At 37.9% G+C, this 19,604-nt stretch overlaps 1 protein-coding gene across 1 annotated transcript in view; it reads left to right on the forward strand.

Moving 5' to 3' along the window:
* Positions 1–19,604, forward strand: part of LOC120860236 (spermatogenesis associated 6-like protein) — a 57,178-nt gene that overhangs the window by 6,038 nt on the left and 31,536 nt on the right. Inside the window, exons 3-5 of the mRNA XM_040236028.1 lie at positions 177–314; positions 4,052–4,100; positions 9,034–9,075. Coding sequence (XP_040091962.1) covers positions 177–314; positions 4,052–4,100; positions 9,034–9,075 — 229 coding nt within the window. The remainder of the gene's footprint in view (positions 1–176; positions 315–4,051; positions 4,101–9,033; positions 9,076–19,604) is intronic.

Below are 19,604 nucleotides of genomic sequence, written 5' to 3' on the forward strand. Positions count from 1 at the left end.
GGGGAGGGTGGTGCTATGAGAGAAGGTGAGAGTTGGCGGGGTGGGGGGGGGGGGGGGGGGGGGGGGTGGGGGGTGCGGATTTGACATTGTGGGAGGTTAGGGAGAATAGAGCCTTTACAAAACAAAACAAATCCCTTTTCTGTGTTTTTTGTTTTGTTTTGTTTTGTTTTTTTAAGATTTCTTGCCCAGGGGTGTTCCTTCCTGATAAGCATGATGTGTTCCTTGGAGTTTACCTCCTGAATCAGTACCTGGAGACAGACTGCTTTCCCTCTATGTTCCCTATTATGATTCAGCGAAGCATGAGGTTTGAAAAGGTGATCTTGACGTTCTCATTGCTAAATAGGGAAATTCAAATTCTGTTGTTTGAAGATCATTTACTGGTTTTTATAAAGAACACAGTTTTATAAAGTTATTTTGTAAATTTTGTTTTAAAAAATTACATGAGGGCACCTCAGCACAGTGCAGAAGCATAGTTGGAGGACTTGTTTTGAATCCCAGATCTGAGCCAAGTTCTGTCAAACTAGTGCTAAGTACCCTGGTGGTTGTTTTCTATTCTTGGAACTCCCATGGCATTTTCTAACTGGAGCAGAGAGCATTTTCTGAATGTTTTTGGAGATGTTAGAGGCAACTGAGATACATTTCTTACAGAGATTATCAGTAAACTAGCAGGCCTCAAAAACAAACTTTTTAGGCCCAGAAAAGTACCCCAAACTAACCAAATTAGTTAAACCCTGTATCTGAAATCCTGTAACAAAACAAGAAGGCTCTTTACATTTTCTGAGTTTCCTTAGGTCATATCTGGTTTATTTAGCTACAGTGATAAAGACTAGATTCCATTCCAGCGAATGTCAAATACATAAATAGCCAAATGTTACTCACCCGCTTCCCACTTTCATGAAATATTAATTTTGTTACCATCCAATCACTGACAATCTCTTAAGGTTTTTCTTTGGAATTTAGAGATTGAATCAGTTTTAACCTTGATAAGTCTATGATTTTGTCCCAAACAGTATCACTGAGGTGCTTCTCTGGGGAAGAGTATGGATGTGGGAATGCTCCAGGATAGGGCCTATCACTTTAAAAGGTCTGGTTGGTGGTGCCCAGAAAATGATATCTATGTTTCAAACTGAGAGTAGGAAAGGAGGGAGTTCCTTAACAGTCCAGTGGTTAGGTTTCTACTGCAGGAGGCCCAAGTTCAATCCCTAGTCAGGGAACTAAGATCCCCCAAGTTGTGTGGCACAGCCAGAAAAACAACAACAACAGAGAAGATGACTATTGATGTTTTTGAAAGGTTTAGGGCTGTGTGTAATATTTTTATAAATCACAGTCTGTTAATTTAAATAGAGTCTTCCTAACTGGCTGGATAAGAAAGGAATAAATGGATATTATCTTAGAATATACTGTCAGTACACAAAGGAATCTACTGCCGTTTTGATATTGGTCATGGTAAAAAGTGGGTGGAGAAAATTCAGTGTATTTTTTCCTCCAAGAATTTCCTTATTGGTTTTATCAACTTTAAATGTGCTTATTTAGAAGACTTTAAAAATATTTTTATAAGAAACTCGAGAATGTAAAATTGTAAAAGCTGTAAATCAATCTGTAAATGACCTTGGAGGTCATCCAGTCCCACCTCCCTGACTTGCAAAAGAGGAGAGTGAGTCTCAGAGTCACTGTAGATGCCATTACTGATGTCACAAAACTGTGTATTTGAGATTACTAGTAAAAAATATTATGGACCATTTTTCATTTTATAAGGTACAATTACATAAGATGCTTAATTTTGTAAAAAACCTTTTATTTTATATTGGGGTATAGCCAATTAACAATATTGTGATAGTTTTAGGTGAACAGTGAAGGGACTCAGCCCATACATGTATCCATATTCCCCCAAACTGTCCTCCCATCCAGGCTGCCTCAACACTGAGAAGAGTTCCATGTGCTAGGTTATCCTTGCTGGTTATCCATAAATGCTTTATTTTAAAATTTGAAAAATTACGCTCTTATGTGAGCTCTTTGGGTTCATATTCAGACTTTCTACTAGTTGACTCTAGCTTTCTTGTATCTGTTCCATTCTTTAGCTGCAAATACTTGGCAGCGAGTAATGAAAACATTGGACCTTCTGAGTAATTCAGAATTCAGTGTTCTAAAGCAGCCAGGTAAATAAGAAATTATTCATAAAGAATGTAAGAGCCATTGTGTTTAAGCAGCTCATGTTGATCATTTATTTCCCGTAATCATCCTTGAATAATTCTTAGACATCAGTGAAGAGAAGGGATGAAATATTTCTGAAACAATTTTGGAAAAAATCACAGCTCACCCACATTTACTTATTATATCCAAGTCAGTGAGACAAAAATGGATTACAGGGGACAGCTTCTACTTTTGTCATTAAAGCAGACCTGGTTTTGGATCAAGAGCAGATTTAAATCATGCTTAAAGTTAAGCACCATTTAAATCAGAAATCTGATACCTGAAATCAAAGTCTACTGAAAACTTTTTTTTTAAAACAAGGTTCTAAAGTTCAGAAAGAGGGGCATGGTATGCTTTTATTTCAGTCCTAGGCCCTTTTATATGAAGGACAGAATGAACATATTTGGCTATGTCTAGACAGGTATCTGGTCCCCTCACTTCCTGCCAAGTATTTGCAGCTAAAGAATGGAACAGATACAATAAAGCTAGAGTCAACTAGTAGAAAGTCTGAATATGAACCCAAAGAGCTCACATAAGAGGGTAATTTTTCAAATTTTAAAATAAAGCATTTATGGATAACCAGCAAGGATAACCTAGCACATGGAACTCTTCTCAGTGTTGAGGCAGCCTGGATGGGAGGACAGGAAATAGATGGGGAAACAGTGGAAACAGTGTCAGACTTCATTTTGGGGGGCTCCAAAATCACTGCAGATGGTGATTACCGTCATGAAATTAAAAGATGCTTACTCCTTGGAAAGAAAGTTATGACCAACCTAGATAGCATATTGAAAAGCAGAGACATTACTTTGCCAATAAAGGTCCATCTAGTCAAGGCTATGGTTTTTCCAGTAGTCATGTATGGATGTGAGAGCTGGACTGTGAAGAAAGCTGAGCCCCGAAGAATTGATGCTTTTGAACTGTGGTGTTGGAGAAGACTCTTGAGAGTCCCTTGGACTGCAAGGAGATCCAACTAGTCCATTCTAAAGGAGAGCAGTCCTGGGTGTTCTTTGGAAGGAATGATGCTAAAGCTGAAACTCCTGTACTTTGGCCACCTCATGCGAAGAGTTGACTCATTGGAAAAGACTCTGATGCTGGGAGGGATTGGGGGCAGGAGGAGAAGGAGACGACAGAGGATGAGATGGCTGGATGGCATCACCGACTTGATGGACATGAGTTTGGGTGAACTCCGGGAGATGGTGATGGACAGGGAGGCCTGGCATGCTACGATTCATGGGGTCTCAAAGAGTCGGACACGACTGAGCAACTGAACTGAACTGAACTGAGACAGGTATCACAGTGTTTTTCTTGTGGTTCCTGATATACCTAAAACTCATGAGGCTCTCTCTCTTTTGTTATTTTTGGATTCTGTGGGAGTCTACCTATGAGTATTTAGCTTTTCTTTTGTGTTACACATAGAATTTTTATGTATGTTCTTTTTTAGCACAACCCGTTGTTTGGGAAGAGAAGTCATTCATTCAGTTAACATATAGTGAATATCTGTTGTATTCAGGATGTTTTTCTAGGTACTCAAACAAGACTGTTCGAGGTTGATATCAGATGTGCTTTTAGGAACAGACAGTGGGGCCAGGTCAAGTGGATGACATTTTGAACATGTGGTAGTTTCAGCCAACTCAAATTTTCCTTGTTCTTTGTATTGTGTTAATTCTTATTCATTTCCTCTGTAGTCACTTGTTGAACTTTTAACCACATAGTTGTTAAAGGCACTCCTTTTGAATCCTAAAGTGTCATATGACTGGATTTGACGTGTGTTAATAATTTGGAAGAAAATGATCTAAATTATATATAAGTATATATTAATAAAACTTGGAAGATTTATTTCCCCCATTTTTTTCCCCTATAGGTATTTGAAAATGCAATAGATCCTGGAGCTGTAGCGGACATTTTAGAAAGTAGGTACTCCCCTCTGCACCCCCTGCCCCAAAAGAAAGAGACTATTGTGTCTATGTAATTCATAGATATAAAATTCTCCTATATTCTAAGTTATGATACTTCCATATTTAACCCATATTTATGTTCATGATAGTCTGTAAAATTTGAATCATGTTAATTGAATTGCAAACCATTTTCTAGATATAGATGGGATTTACTAGATGGTATGATTCTGTTTTTTATTTTATTGCAATTAAATGATTTTTTATCAACAGTTATGTAACCATCACCATAATCAATTTTACAACATTTTCATCACCACAGAAAGAAGCCATATACCCATTCTTCCTCACCCCTTCCAGCCCTAGACAACTACTAACTAAACTGTATGCCTCTATAGATTTGCTTATTCTGGATATTTTTCATATAAATGGAATTATATAATATGTGGTCATTTGTAACTGGCTTCTTTAACTTAGCATAATGTTTCTAAGATTCTTCCTGCTACAACATGTATCAATATTTGACTTCTTTTTATATCTTCATGGATCAGGGATCAAACATGTGCCTCCTGCATTGGCAGGTGGATTCTTTACCACTGTGCCACCAGGGAAGCACTAACTCAAAGATCTTTGGTTTTTTCTAAGAGTTTTATCATTTTAGCTGTTACGTTTAGGTCTATAGTACATATTGAGTTGATTTTTGTAAATGGCAAGTTCTTTGGAAGGAATGATGCTAAAGCTGAAACTCCAGTACTTTGGTCACCTCATGCAAAGAGTTGACTCACTGGAAAAGACTCTGATGCTGGGAGGGATTGGGGGCAGGAGGAGAAGGGGACGACAGAGGGTGAGATGGCTGGATGGCATCACCGACTTGATGGACATGAGTTTGGGTGAACTCCAGGAGTTGGTGATGGACAGGGAGGCCTGGCGTGCTGCAATTCATGGGGTCGCAAAGAGTCAGACACGACTGAGTGACTGAACTGAACTAAAGGGTCCAACTTCAGTCTTTCCCATCTGGATATCCAGTTGTCTTCACACCATTATTACTAAGAATAGTTTTCCCCCATTGAATAGTCTTGACACTCCTGTTGAAAATCAACTGACTGTAAGTGTGAGGGTTTTTTTGGAGGGTCTCAATTCTATTTCATTGATTCATGTATCTGTCATTATGCTGGTGCCACACTATTTTGTTTATTATAGCTTTATGGTTAGTTTTAAAACCAGGAAGTTCTTTTTCAAGATTGTTTTTCCTATTTGGGTTCCCTTAGTTTGCCATATGAACTTTAGGATCAGCTTGTCAGTTTGCAAAGAAGCCAACTAGGAAGTTGATAGGCATTGATAGACTGCATTGAACCTGTAGATCATCTTGGAGAATATTGGCATCTTAACAATATTAAGTCTTCCAATTCATGGCATGGCTTGTGGTGATAATTAATTGAATATAAGCAATTTAGAAACTGAGATAGATGAAGTGCAACACATTACCTTCGAGGTGATGGTTGAAAAGAATATAATCTTCCCTCCTGTTTGGAAAACTAAAAATTATGGGCTGTCTTGACTTTTAATTTTCTTGGCATTTAAAATTTTGTTCTTACATATTCATGTTTTTCATAAGTCTACAAAGGAAGAATTTTACTTTTATGGTATGTATTTTTTAGCTTTTTTGAGATGTAACTGATATACAACATTGTGCAAGTTTAAGGTGTACAAAATGTGGATTTGATACTCAGGTATTTTGCAAAATGATTACTACAGTAGTGTTAGGTTATACCTCTATCACATCACATAATTACCTTTTTTTTTTTTTTTTTTTTTGCGGTGAGAACATTTAAGATCTACTCTCAGTAACTTTCAGGTATATAATACAGTATTATTAACTATAATCACCATTATTGTCTATATTAAAATGTTTTCACTTCTAATATTTTGTGGGAATTATTTTTACTGATTTTTATTGTTATACCATTTGTATTTTAAATTACTTTTAATATTTGAATTTTATTCTTATCCTTGGGAGAAGGCAGTGGCACCCCACTCCAGTACTCTTGCCTGGAAAATTCCATGGATGGAGGAACCTGGTAGGCTGCAGTCAATGAGATCACTAAGAGTCGAACACAACTGAGCGACTTCACTGTTCACTTTTATGCATTGGAGAAGGAAATGGCAACCCACTCCAGTGTTCTTACCTGGAGAATTCCAGGGACGGGGGAGCCTGATGGGCTGCCGTCTACGGGGTCACACAGGGTCAGACACAACTGAAGTGACTTAGCAGCAGTACCAGCAGTAGCAGCATTCTTATCCTTATAGACCTTATCTTTATAAGATATATCCTTGTTGTTGTTGTTCAGTTGCCAAGTCATGTCTGACTCTTTGCAACCCAATGGACCAGAGCCAGCCAGGCCTCCCTGTCTGTCACTGGAGTTTGTCCAAGTTCATGTTCATTGAATTGGTGATGCCATCCAACCATCTCATCCTCTGTTGCCCTCTTCTCCATCTGCCTTCAATCTTTCCAGCATCACTGTCTTTTCCAATAAGTCAGTTGTTGGCATCAGGTGGCCAAAGTATTGGAGCTTCAGCATCAGTCCTTCCAATGAGTATTTAGGGTTGATTTCCTTTAGGATTGACTGGTTTGATCTCTTTGCAGTCCAAGGGACTCTCAAGAGTCTTCTCCAGCACCACAATTTGAAAGCATCAATTCTTTGGCACTCTGCCTTCTTTATGGTCTGCCTCTCACATCTGTACATGACTGCTAGAAAGACCATAACTTTGACTGTATGGACCTTTGTTGGAAAAATGATGTCTTTGGTTTTTAATATACTATCTAGGTTTGTCATATGTCCCTTCCAAGAACCAAGCGTCTTCCAATTTCATGGCTATAGTCACCATCTGCAGTGATTTTGGAGCCCCCCAAAATAAAGTCTGGCACTGTTTCCACTATTTCGCCATCCACTTCCCATGAAGCAATGGAATCAGATGCTGTGATCTTCATTTTCTGAATGTTGAGCTTTAAGCCAACTTTTTCACTCTCCGCTTTCACTTTCATCAAGAGGCTCTTCAGTTCCTCTTCACTTTCTGCCAGAAGGGTAGTGTCATCTGCATATCTGAGGTTATTGATATTTCCATGTTCAGTTCAGTTCAGTCGCTCAGTCGTGTCCGACTCTTTGCGACCCCATGAATCGCAGCACGCCAGGCCTCCCTGTCCATCACCATCTCCTGGAGTTCACTCAGACTCACATCCAACAAGTCCGTGATGCCATCCAGCCATCTCATCCTGGGTTGTCCCCTTCTCCTCCTGCCCCCAATCTCTCCCAGCATCAGAGTCTTTTCCAATGAGTCAACTCTTCGCATGAGGTGGCCAAAGTACTGGAGCTTCAGCTTTAGCATCATTCCTTCCAGAGAAATCCCAGGGTTGATCTCCTTCAGAATGGACTGGTTTGATCTCCTTGCAGTCCAAGGGACCCTCAAGAGGCTTGTCCAACACCACAGTTCAAAAGCATCAATTCTTCAGTGCTCAGCCTTCTTCACAGTCCAACTCTCACATCCATACATGACCACTGGAAAAACCACAGCCTTGACTAGATGGACCATAGTTGGCAAAGTAATGTCTCTGCTCTTGAATATACTATCTAGGTTGGTCATAACTTTTCTTCCAAGGAGTAAGCGTCTTTTAATTTCATGGCTGCAGTCACCATCTGCAGTGATTTGGGAGCTCAAAAAAAAAAAAAAAATAAAGTCTGACACTGTTTCTACTGTTTCCCCATCTATTTGCCATGAAGTGATGGGACCAGATGCTGTGATCTTCATTTTCTGAATGTTGAGCTTTAAGCCAACTTTTTCGCTCTCCTCTTTCACTTTCATCAAGAGGCTTTTTAGCTCCTCTGAGAAATAAATTTATTGAGGGGCGTTTGTACTTCATAAAATTATTGGGAAATTTGGAGTAAGAAACTCAAGTCTGATCTTTTAAAACCATATTTCAAGATGGAGAAGCTACTGTCACCTTCAAGTCAGTTTAGAAACACTCTCCCTCTGATACTTTTCATGTTAACCTGAGCTACAGTTTCCTTCTGTAGTTTACCTCTGAATAAAAGTCTGGAATGGGAGTGCCTTATTGGTAGAAACTAAGTCATATGCTTGTATCCTAGCTGTGAGATACCCTGGGAAATAAAGTCTTACTTTTCTTTAAACTTAACTTTGAAATATAAGGATATATAATATAAAAAAGTACTAAAATTTGGACAGGATGTTCAAGTCTTTGGTAAGACAGATGTCTACTCCAAATACATGATTTTATTTCATGCTTTCAAGACCCTATTTTCATCTCCATTTTCCTAAATGTAAAGAAATGGTGGCTTTGAGAAATTAAATAGTATAATCTTACTAGCATGGGAAGTGAGCACAATTGTCCAGTAGTTTGAATATTCTTTAGTACTGCCCTTCTTGGGAACTGGGGTGAAGGTTGACCTTTTCCAGTCCTGTGGCCACTCCTGGGTTTTCCAAATTTGCTAACAAACATATTGAGTATAGACACTCTTTCTAAATATATTTTGAACTCAAGAAAGATAAAAAATTGTTGTTTTATGTCTAATTTATATAGTCATATAGCATACTCTTTTAAGCAAGGTAAGTTTTTATAGGTTGATGGATAACAGTATTTTGAATTTTTTCAATGAAAAATATATTGTTATTTTGGTGATTTATGAATACATTTTTGAGAGAGAAAATGTCACATTTTGTCAATACTTTTCAGGGGACAAAATCTATTTTTATAACTCAGTTATTTTCACCACATGTCCCAGTATATTGGGTCTAGAAATACCTGATTCATTGGTGGTATGCCACTTATTATTATTTTAGTAATGTAAATAGGGTGTTATGGCAGTTTTACACTTAGTCATTAATGAAAAACTCTGACAATATTCTGAAGTATTAAAATCTAATTTTTTCTTTTTAGGCTTTCTAACCAGATTTGAATTAATACAGCTAGTGTCTCCAGGTAATGTGCCAATAAATGAATTTCTAAATTAGTTTTGTTGTTTTTGCCATTGAGTCGCTAAGTCATGTCCGACTTTTTGCGACCCTATGGATTGTAGCACACCAGGCTCCTCTCTACTCCACTGTCTCCCAAAGTTTGCTCAGATTCATACCCACTGAATTGGTGATGCTATCTAACAATTTTGAAAGGATTTTGGCATGACACAATTGTGACTTGCATTTAAAAGTTGTACTTTCTGTAACACATGCTCCCTCTCCCCACCTGGTCTATTGAATTTTTCCCACTTTCAGAAGAGTAACTTTATGGCTTTGATATAGTAGTAAGCATAACTTGAACTGGTTCTTTGACTTTCCACTTTTTCACAGTTTTATGTAATAATCATCAAATAATTTTTTAAGTCCCGACTCAGCTTCTTTCAAGTATTTGCTTTTGACGGTGTTGTAATTTGTGGAGTGAGTGTGTGTGTGGTTGTAATTTGTGGAGTGAGTGTGTGTGTGTGTGTGTGTGTGTGTGTGTGTCAGAGTTTAGCCCAAAGCCATCTTCTCTGTTGATGCTAGAACAGGGTTGACAAACTACAGCCCCCAGGCCAAATCCAGCTGTCTGTTTTTGTATGACCCATGAGCTAAGATTGGCTTCCACATTTTAAAGAACTGAGATTTACTCATATACTATAAAATTCACCATTTTCAAGTATACAATTTAGTTATTTTTAGTATGTTCACAAGATTGTGTAGCCATCACCACTTATCTAGTTTTAGAATTTTTATTCCCTCCAAAGAAACCCTGTACTCATTAGCACTCACTCTTCATTCTTTCTTCCTCCCAACCCCTGGCCACCACTAATCTAATTTCTGTCTCTAATTGATTTGCTCATACTGGACTTTTCATGTAAATGGAATTAGGCAATTTGTGCCCTTTATGTCTAACTTCTTTCAGTTAGCAAAATGTTTTCAAAGTTCATCGTTGTTGTAGCATATGTCAGTACTTCATTCCTTTTTATGACTAATGATCTTTTACATGAATATGCCATATTTTGTTTATCCACTCATCAATTGATGGACATTAGAGTTGCTTCCACTGTTTGGATATTATGAGTAGCACCTCTGTGAACATTCCTGTACAAGTTGTGTAAGTATGTATTTTTAGTTCTCTTATATTTGGTTATATACCTAGGAGTGGAATTGATAGATAATATGGTAATTCCATGTTTAGCTTTTTAAGGAACTGCCAGCCAAACTGTCTGTGGTTTTTATATTTTTAAATGGTTGGAAAAAATTTTTTTAAAGAAAGAGATTTATTGATTAATGGAAATTGTATGAAATTTGAATTTCATCATCTGTGATGTTTTTATCCACACTCATTCATAGAAGTGTTTATGGCTGCTTTTGTGTTAGTTACAATGAGAGTTGACTAGTTGTGACTATATGGCTTTCAAAGCTTAAAATATTTTACTCTCTGGCCCTTTGCAGAAAAAGTTTGTGACCTCTGTGCAGGAATCATGGGACTTGAGGAGGAAAGCTTCTGTAATGCCTTTGTTTTGTGTTATGCAAGAGACCTGAGCTAGTGAGCAAGTAGTAACTGCCACCTGGTGACACCAATTCTCAGAGTTTCTCAATGTGGCTGATTATCTGGTGATTTTAAAGTCTGTGTGTGTGTGAGAAAGAGAGAGAGAGAAAGAGAGAGGATACCTAAAACTCAGAAACATTTCACATACTCTTCTGATTTTTGCTACCATACATTTTACCTTTTCCTTTACCAACTTCACAGTTCTGACTTGTAAAAAGCACTCCCAAATCATGAAGGAACCTTTATTTATAATTTGGCGATACTTGGTGGTCATGTTTCTTGATACTTTTCTGTGGTTAGAAAAACATATGGATATGGATTTTTTAAGTAAATAAGGTCACATATATTGTCTTTTACTAGCTTCCCCAATTATATGTCACTGTTATATTGTAATTTTTTAAAACTAATTTTTAATTGTTTATTTATTTTGTTTTTGGCTGTGCTGGGTCTTTGAAGCTGTGTGGCCTTTCTCTAATTGTGGCGAGCAGTGGCTACCCTTCATTGCAGTGTGTGGGCTTCTCATTGCTCTGACTTCTCTTGTTGCTGAGCACAGATCTAGGTGCACAGGCTTCAGTAGCTGCAGCACATGGGCTTAGTAGTGCAGCTCCCAGGTTCTAGAGCACAGCCTCAATAGCTGTGGTGCATCAGCTTAGTTGCTCCCATGGCATGTGGAATCTTTCCAGATCAGGGATCAAACCAGTGTCTCCTGCATTGGCAGGCAGATTCTTTACCATTGAATCTTACCAGGGAAGTCCTTATATTGTAATTTTTAAAAACAGGCCAAAAAGCATTATTTTTTATATCATAAAATAATTTCATGAATTTATTTGTGCTTTTATAGGTCTATAAGAAGTATGTAAATAATATTTTTTGTTTTACTTTTTCACTCTAAATTGTTACATATAGTTAACTTATTTGTCATTTTCAATAGCTATGTATTTTCCATAGCGTTACTATGAACCTTAAATTCATATTGTTGAACATTAGGATTTCTTTGTCTTTATTTGTCTTTATATTTATAACAATTATTTTTTTCTCTTGATATATTTGTAAAGAATAGAATTGCTAGATTGAACCATATCTTATAACCTGGGAGTAAACTGATCCCCAGCAAGTTTCCATTATTTTTACTGCATTTAACATTATATAGTGTGCTTGCTTCCTATACCCTGGCTAATACTGGATGCTATCATTTGGATTTTTTGTGTGTTTAAAAAGTATGTAATAATTTCTTTAAAATATATTTTAGTAACCATATCTTTGGTCCCTTCTTTTTAGATATGATTTGTGACAACCTTAACATTTTAAATTTATTTCTTAAAAGTTTCCACTTTCCTATATTATAGTTTGTTTTGTTTCCTTCTGTATAACATGATAGTCAGTGTCCTTTGATTACCTGTGGAGTGATGTCTGGATATTAGCATTGCATTTTGGTGTAAATTCCTGATATTTTCACCAAAGTTTTAAATCCGTTCTTCTTAAGAGTCAGACACAACTGAGCGACTTCACTTTCACTTTTCACTTTCATGCACTGGAGAAGAATATGGCAGCCCACTCCAGTGTTCTTGCCTGGAGAATCCCAGGGACGGGGGAGCCTGGTGGGCTCCCGTCTATGGGGTCGCACAGAGTTGGACACGACTGAAGTGACTTAGCAGCAGATACTTAATACATATGTTTGCATTATTTTAATATTTCATTGTGTGAAATTTTCTTTTTCTTAAGAAAACATGAGAGAAGGAGGTGAGCCTGGCAGATACCTCAGCTAAAGCAGAGGTGGCTGTGGAGGCTTTTCTGAAGACTGTGGCCCTGCTCACTGTGGTGGTTTTGGAGCAGATCAAGGGCCCCAATGGAGTGGACCCAGAATCTGTCGTTCTTTCTTCTTCCTCTTGGTTTATTGGCCAAGGCAGTTCCTAAAAATAGACAAGAACCCTAAGATCTCAGTGGGTCTGAGGATGGACACTCTTATATATGTCTGTGGTTTCTTAAGTAGGCAGAACAGAGGGAAGAAAGTGACAGGCTAAAATCAGGGCATTGAGTTTTTAATTTGACCCAGTTTTATGTTCAAACATATATCATAAGTGACAAGTTATATTTTAGTTTGCTAATGAAATAGAAGCAGGACCAGGTCTTATTTAATTTTTTGTGAGTTAAAAAAGTTACCCAATAGCTAAATATTCTTACGGTAAAAATTTTAACTAACTAAATTATATAAAATAGTAAAAGGCCATATTCATCAACAATATTCATTGACAGTAATTGCTATTAACAATTTGTTTTTTATCTTTTTTATGCCTTTTATAATATATTTAACATATATAATGTATTTAGTATATTCAACCAATCCTAAAATATATAGATATATAGACAAACACACAGTCACATATAAGCACATAAATATTAAATATATCTAATATTTAGTATATGTATACATATATATATATGCATATATATATACTATATATATATAGGTTGAATATGTATTTCCTGAAACTTCAGATATATTTTTGACTGCCATTTGTTTTTTACTTGACTAGAAATCCATCTGTGAGAATGTTGCAAGAATAGTTCAAAACTGTAATGACTGGAGAGTGTTAAAACTGAATGCATGGTTATAGGTTATAACTTAGAAATTAATCAGATATAAAAGATACAAAGTGAAGGCTTTATTATACTTGTCTTCTTTTTCTTTATTATCCTTCAATTTCAGATTGTAATTTTAGTCAGATTAAACTTGAATCATTCAATAGAATTAATTTTGTTCAGCTTCAAATATATATAGATTGAGCCATTAATTTGTGCAACATCTGTTTGTTAGAGGTATACTCAGAAAATGCTCTACCCTGTGCCACTTCTTGGTATTATGCTGGTGGCACCAGACATAGAGTGGTGATATGAGCCCTCTAGATCTGCTGGTTCTTGATACTAGATAATTAAGTAAAAATGATTTGCTTAAAGTCTCAGGTGGACTGTGCTGTGGGGTCACATGGGCCACATTTAGGTTCTCAGGGATCAATTCTTCATTGGCTGAATTGTTGCTTTTTACTTTTGTTGTCAGTGTTACTGTGTCTGATACTTTTTCATAGCACTAAGACATATTCTGACCATTAAGTTTGTGAGATAAGTACCTCAGATTTGCGTAGGACTGTACTGCTAAAGAATGAAGAAATCTAGTAATTCGGATTAGAAGCAATAAAAACTCCTGGGTCTTCAGTTTACAAGGATGAGAAAAAGCAAATAGACACGGGGGCCAGCATAATCCTGTTTGACAATGAGCTTGGTGCTTTCTTTTATTGACCTCTTAAATAAAAACTTCGACTTTGGGATAAGTCATATATATTCAGTCCAGCTTTTAACATACTCTTTTAATGGGCACCCATTCCCTGAATCAGAGCTTGATTTTATATATTTTGTAGTGATGTTTACTAGGCATCAGCAAGGAAAGAACTCCTGCCTCAGATGATCTGGTTTTTTGTTTTTTAAGCATTTATTTATTTATGTTTATTTTTTTTTGGTCTTCATTGTTTGCGCGGGCTTCTCATTGCAGTGGTTTCTCTTGCTGCAGAGCTTTGGCTCTAGGCATGTGGGTTTCAGTAGCTGCAGCACACAGGCAGGCTCAGTAGTTGTGGTACACAGGCTTAGTTGCTCCATGGCATGCGGAATCTTCCTGGACCAGGGATTGAACCTGTGTCTCCTGTTTTGGCAGGTGGATTCTCATCCACTGTGCTACCATGGAAGTCCAGTGATCTAGTTTTGAATTCTTACTTTGCCATGTGGCATTAGGACAAGTGTCTTCAACTCTCAGAGCCTCAGTTACCTGTAAAGAAGTAATCAAATGAGACTCCATACTGGGAAGGAAACAAGCTGTCAGTTCTGATGTGCTCTACAAATATTAGCTATTTCTAGAACCAATATTGTTATTAAAGTTATTATTTCTCTTAAAGTCTCATTTGTTTCATTTTCTGGGGAGATCTTTCTCACTGATGGCATTGATGACCTCCCTATCTGTGCCATTAGATTACTAACAACACTGAGCTCTTTCAGACATTTCACTTGGCCTATGAGACTTGCTCAGCCTGTACATATGTTTATTTATTACTTATAACCTTGGCTCTTGCTGTAACATCCCCTTGGTGTTCTGACATTTTCACACTGGGTGGCAGTTTGGATCTTTAGAAAATGAGCAAACCAGAGAGACAGAATTGAAAAGCTGTACCGCCTTCTGTTTCTCTAACCCTATTTCAGTCTCACTTCTTTTTTTTCAGTTTCTTTTTATTTCTGTGATTCCAAAGATAGCAGAACTCACTTTCAATTCTTGGACCTCCCATTTTTATCTTAATTCCTGCTAAATGTAGGAATAATAAGCAGTAGCTGTCACTTTTTTTTTTTTTAGTGATGAGAACTAGCCAAAAACATATGAAAAAAAAAAGGAAAAGCCCATGATAGAGCATCATACCATGCATCCACATATTCTCGGTAGGAACGTATGGCTGAAAACAAACGATGTTCATGGAGGCCAGTAGTGCTGGGAACACTGCTGGGCTGGTGTCACAGAGCATTTGTGATCATGGGAGGTAAAGCCAGTCACTGTGCTCTGCTTCACATGTTTGTCACTTGTCCTCACAGTAGACCTAAGGGACAAGTGCTATTATGAATTCTGCATTTCCCTGAAGAGGAAAAGGAAGTTAAGAAATACACATGATTTACTCAAAGTCACATAGCTGGTAACTGGTGAAACAATGATTTGAACCAGCTCTGTCTGAACCTAGAAATAGTTTTTTACCACTGTGGTCTGGGCTTCATTAAAAAGTTGTGTTTTGTTGCTAATAATGGGTGAAGAATTGTTATTTCACTTCCTGTTTTCAGGTGACACTTTTGAGCCCTGATATGAGGAAGTCTATTTATGGCCAACAAAGGTAGGAGGTCATACCCATCACAGAAAGTGTTTTAAAAGGAGCATTGACAAAACAAGGCCTGGATGAAACTAATGAAGTAGAAGATTTATTTTAGAATTCCACACACTTTGCCACCTCTCTCCCTATCTTCCTCTGAATCATCATTTTATTTTACTTATTTTGGCCAAGTTGCATGGCATATAAAATGTGGGGTCTTAGTTCTCTGACCAGGGATTGAACCCGTGCCCCCCTGCAGTGGAAATGCTGAGTCCTAACCACTGGACTGCCACAGTGCACTGCCCTTTCTCATCATTTTAAATCATATGCTTATTTGAATGATTGTTTAATAATTACAGACTAAGTGTCAGGAGGACAGGTCTTGTATCCATCTTGTTTAGTATTATCCATCCAGTGTCTAGAACTCCTGGCACATAGTATGTTCTCAATGCATGTTTCTTGAATGTATGAATGAAAAGAAATTATTAAAAAATGAATGAATGATTTTAGAGAACATTTAGTCTGTGCCCCCCCCCCTTTTTTTTTACAGTTGTGGAAACTCAGTCTTACAGAGCGTAACTAGTACCTACTGAGTGGTTAATGTATTAATCATTATGTCCGTTCATTCAAGAAGCAGTTATAAAATAGTACTATGCTCAGGCACATTTCACAGGCTTGGGACAGGGTTGCTGCACTTTACCACTCCTTTCTTTTCATAAATTTTATTTTTAATTGGAGGATAATTGCTTTACAGTGTTGTATTGTTTTCTGCTGTACAAGAACATGAATCAGCTAAGAGTATATATGTATATCCCCTCCCTCTTGAACCTCCCTCCCACCCTTCCCCCCATCCCACTCGTCTAAGTTTCCACTCATTTCTGGACATTGTGATTCAGTTTTAATATGTCTGTCTTGAATGATATCTCAAGGGACCTATGAAAGATGCTGACAATATGATTCCTTTTCAGGCAAGATTGTCTTGGCTTAGCCCTGTACTAGTAACTGACACCTAAGCTCACACCTTTCTAGGGACAATCTTGGCAGGAATTTAATGATGGATGGAAGAGTTACTGCTTTCATGGAGCATTCATGGTAGCAGATAATGAATGCCTGAACAAAAATAGCAGTTGGTGATAACTATTAGGTTGAAAGTAATATAGGGGGATATGGTAGGGAGTGACAGGGTCCTGTAGGTTGGGTTGCTCCCTTTCTATTGAGGTGACATTTAAACCAAGATCTGTCATTCATTGATAAACCTAGACACTGTATTGAAAAGTAGAGACATTACTCTGCCAACAAAACTCTGTATAGTCAAGACTATGGTCTTCCCAGTGATCATATATGATTATGAGAGCTGGACTGTAAAGAAGGCAGAGCGCCGAAGAAATGATGCCTTCAAACTGTGGTGCTGGAGAAGACTCCTCAGAGTCCCTTGGACAACAGGGAGATTAATCTTAAGTCAACCTTAAGTCAGTCTTAAGAGAAATCAACCCTGAATACTCACTGGAAGGACTGATGCTGAAGTTGAAACTCCAGTATTTTGGTCATCTAATGTGAACAATTTCTTGTGATCCACACAGTCAAAAGGTTTTGGCGTAGTCAATAAAGCAGAAGTAGAAAGTTTTTCTGGAACTCTCTTGCTTTTTCGTTGATACAACGGATGTTGGCAATTTGATCTCTAGTTCCTCTGTCTTTTATAAGTCCAGCTTGAACATCTGGAAGTTCATAGTTCATGTACTGTTGAAGCCTGGCTTGGAGAATTTTGAGCATTACTTTGCTAGCATGTGAGATGAGTGCAATTGTGCAGGCACTCTTTGGCATGGCCTTTCTTTGGGATTTGAATGAAAGCTGACCTTTTCCAGTCCTGTGGCCACTGCTGAGTTTTCCAAATTTGCTGGCATATTGAGTGCAGCACTTTCACAGCATCATCCTTCAGGATTTGAAATAGCTCAACTGGAATTCCATCACCTCCATTAGTTTTGTTCATAGTGATGCTACTGAAGGCCCACCTGACTTCCCATTCCAGGGTGTCTGGTTCTAGGTGAGTGATCATACCATTGTGATTATCTGGGTCATGAAGATCTTTTTTGTTAGTTCTTCTGTGTATCTTCTGTGTATTCTTGCCACCTCTTCTGCTTCTGCTAGGTCCATACCATTTCTGTCCTTTATTGAGCCCATTTTTGCATGAAATGTTCCCAGTATCTCTAATTTTCTTGAAGACATCTCTGGTCTTTCCCATTCTATTGTTTTCCTCTATTTCTTTGCATTGATCACTAAGGAAGACTATCTTATCTCTCCTTGCTATTCTTTGGAACTCTGCATTCAGATGGGTATATCTTTCCTTTTCTCCTTTGCCTTTAGCTTCTCTTCTTTTCATAGCTATTTGTAAGGTCTCCTCAAACAACTATTTTGCCTTTTTGCGTTTCTTTCCCTTGGGGATGGTCTTGATCACTGCCTCTTGTACAATGTCACGAACCTCTGCCCATAGTTCTTCAGGCACTCTATTAGATCTAATCCCTTGAATCTATTTGTCACTTCCACTGTATAATCCTAAGGGATTTTATTTAGGTCAGGCCTGAATGGGCTAGTGGTTTTTCCTACTCAATTTAAGTCTGAATTTGGTAAGAAGGAGTTCATGATCTGAGCCAGTCAGCTTCTGGTCTTGTTTTTCCTGCCTGTATAGAGCTTCTCCATCTTTGGCTGCAAAGAATAGAATCAGTTTGATTTCAGTACTGACCATCTGGTGATGTCCATGTGTAGAGTTGTCTCTTGTGTTGTTGGAAGAGGGTGTTTTCTATGACCAGTGTGTTCTCTTGGCAAAACTATTAGCCTTTGTCCTGCTTTATTCTGTACTCCTAGGCCAAATTTGCCTGTTACTCCAGGTATTTCTTGACTTCCTACTTTTACATTCCCATCCCCTATAATGAAAGGGACATCTTTTTTGGGTGTTAGTTCTAAAAGGTCTTGTAGGTCTTCAAAGAACCATTTAATTTCAGCCTCTGGTCAGAGCATGGACTTGGATTATTGTGATATTGAATGGTTTGCCTTGGAAATGAACAGAGATCATTCTGTTGTTTTTGAGATTGCATTCAGGTACTGCATTTCGGGCTCTTTTGTTGACTATGAGGGGTACTCCAGTTCTTCTAAGGGATTCTTGCCCACAGTAATAGGTATAATGGTCATCTGAGTTAAATTCACCCATTCCAGTCCATCTGAGTTCGCTGATTCATAAAATGTCAATGTTCACTCTTGCCATCTCCTGTTTGACCATTTCCAGTTTGCATTGATTCATGGACCTAACATTCCAGGTTCCTATGCAATATTGCTCTTTACAGCATCAGACTTTACTTCCATCACCAGTCACTTCCACAGCTGGGTGCTGTTTTTGCTTTGGCTCTTTCTTTTCATTCTTTCTGGAGTTATTTCTCCACTGATCTCCAGTAGCATATTGGGCACCTACTGACCTGGGGAGTTCATCTTTCAGTGTTGTATCTTTTTGTCTTTTCTTACTGTTCATGGGCTTCTCAAGGCAAGAATACTGAAGTGATTTGCCATTCCCTTCTCCAGTGGACCACATTTTGTCAGAACTCTCCACCATGACCCATCTGTCTTGGGTGGCCTTACATGGCATGGCTCATAGTTTCATTGAGTTAGACAAGGCTGTGGTCCATGTGATCAGATTGGTTAGTTCTCTGTGATTGTGGTTTTCAGCTCTCTGATGGAGAAGGATAAGAGGCTTATGGAAGCTTCCTGATGGGAGAGACTGACTGAGGGGGAATCTGGGTCTTATTCTGATGAGTGGGTCCATGCTCAGTAAATCTTTAATCCAATTTTCTGTTGAAAGGCAGGGCTATGTTCCCTCCCCGTTTGACCTGAGACCAAACTATGGTGGAAGAAAAATAGAGGAAAACAATAGAATGGGAAAGACTAGAGCTCTCTTCAAGAAAATTAGAGATACTGGGAACATTTCATGCAAAAATGGCCTCAATAAAGGACAGAAATGGTATGGACCTAGCAGAAGCAGAAGATATTAAGAAGAGGTGGCAAGAATACATAGAAGAACTAACAAAAAAG

Source organism: Oryx dammah, unplaced genomic scaffold, assembly GCF_014754425.2.
Source record: "Oryx dammah isolate SB20612 unplaced genomic scaffold, SCBI_Odam_1.1 HiC_scaffold_11050, whole genome shotgun sequence".
Classification (NCBI taxonomy): domain Eukaryota; kingdom Metazoa; phylum Chordata; class Mammalia; order Artiodactyla; family Bovidae; genus Oryx; species Oryx dammah.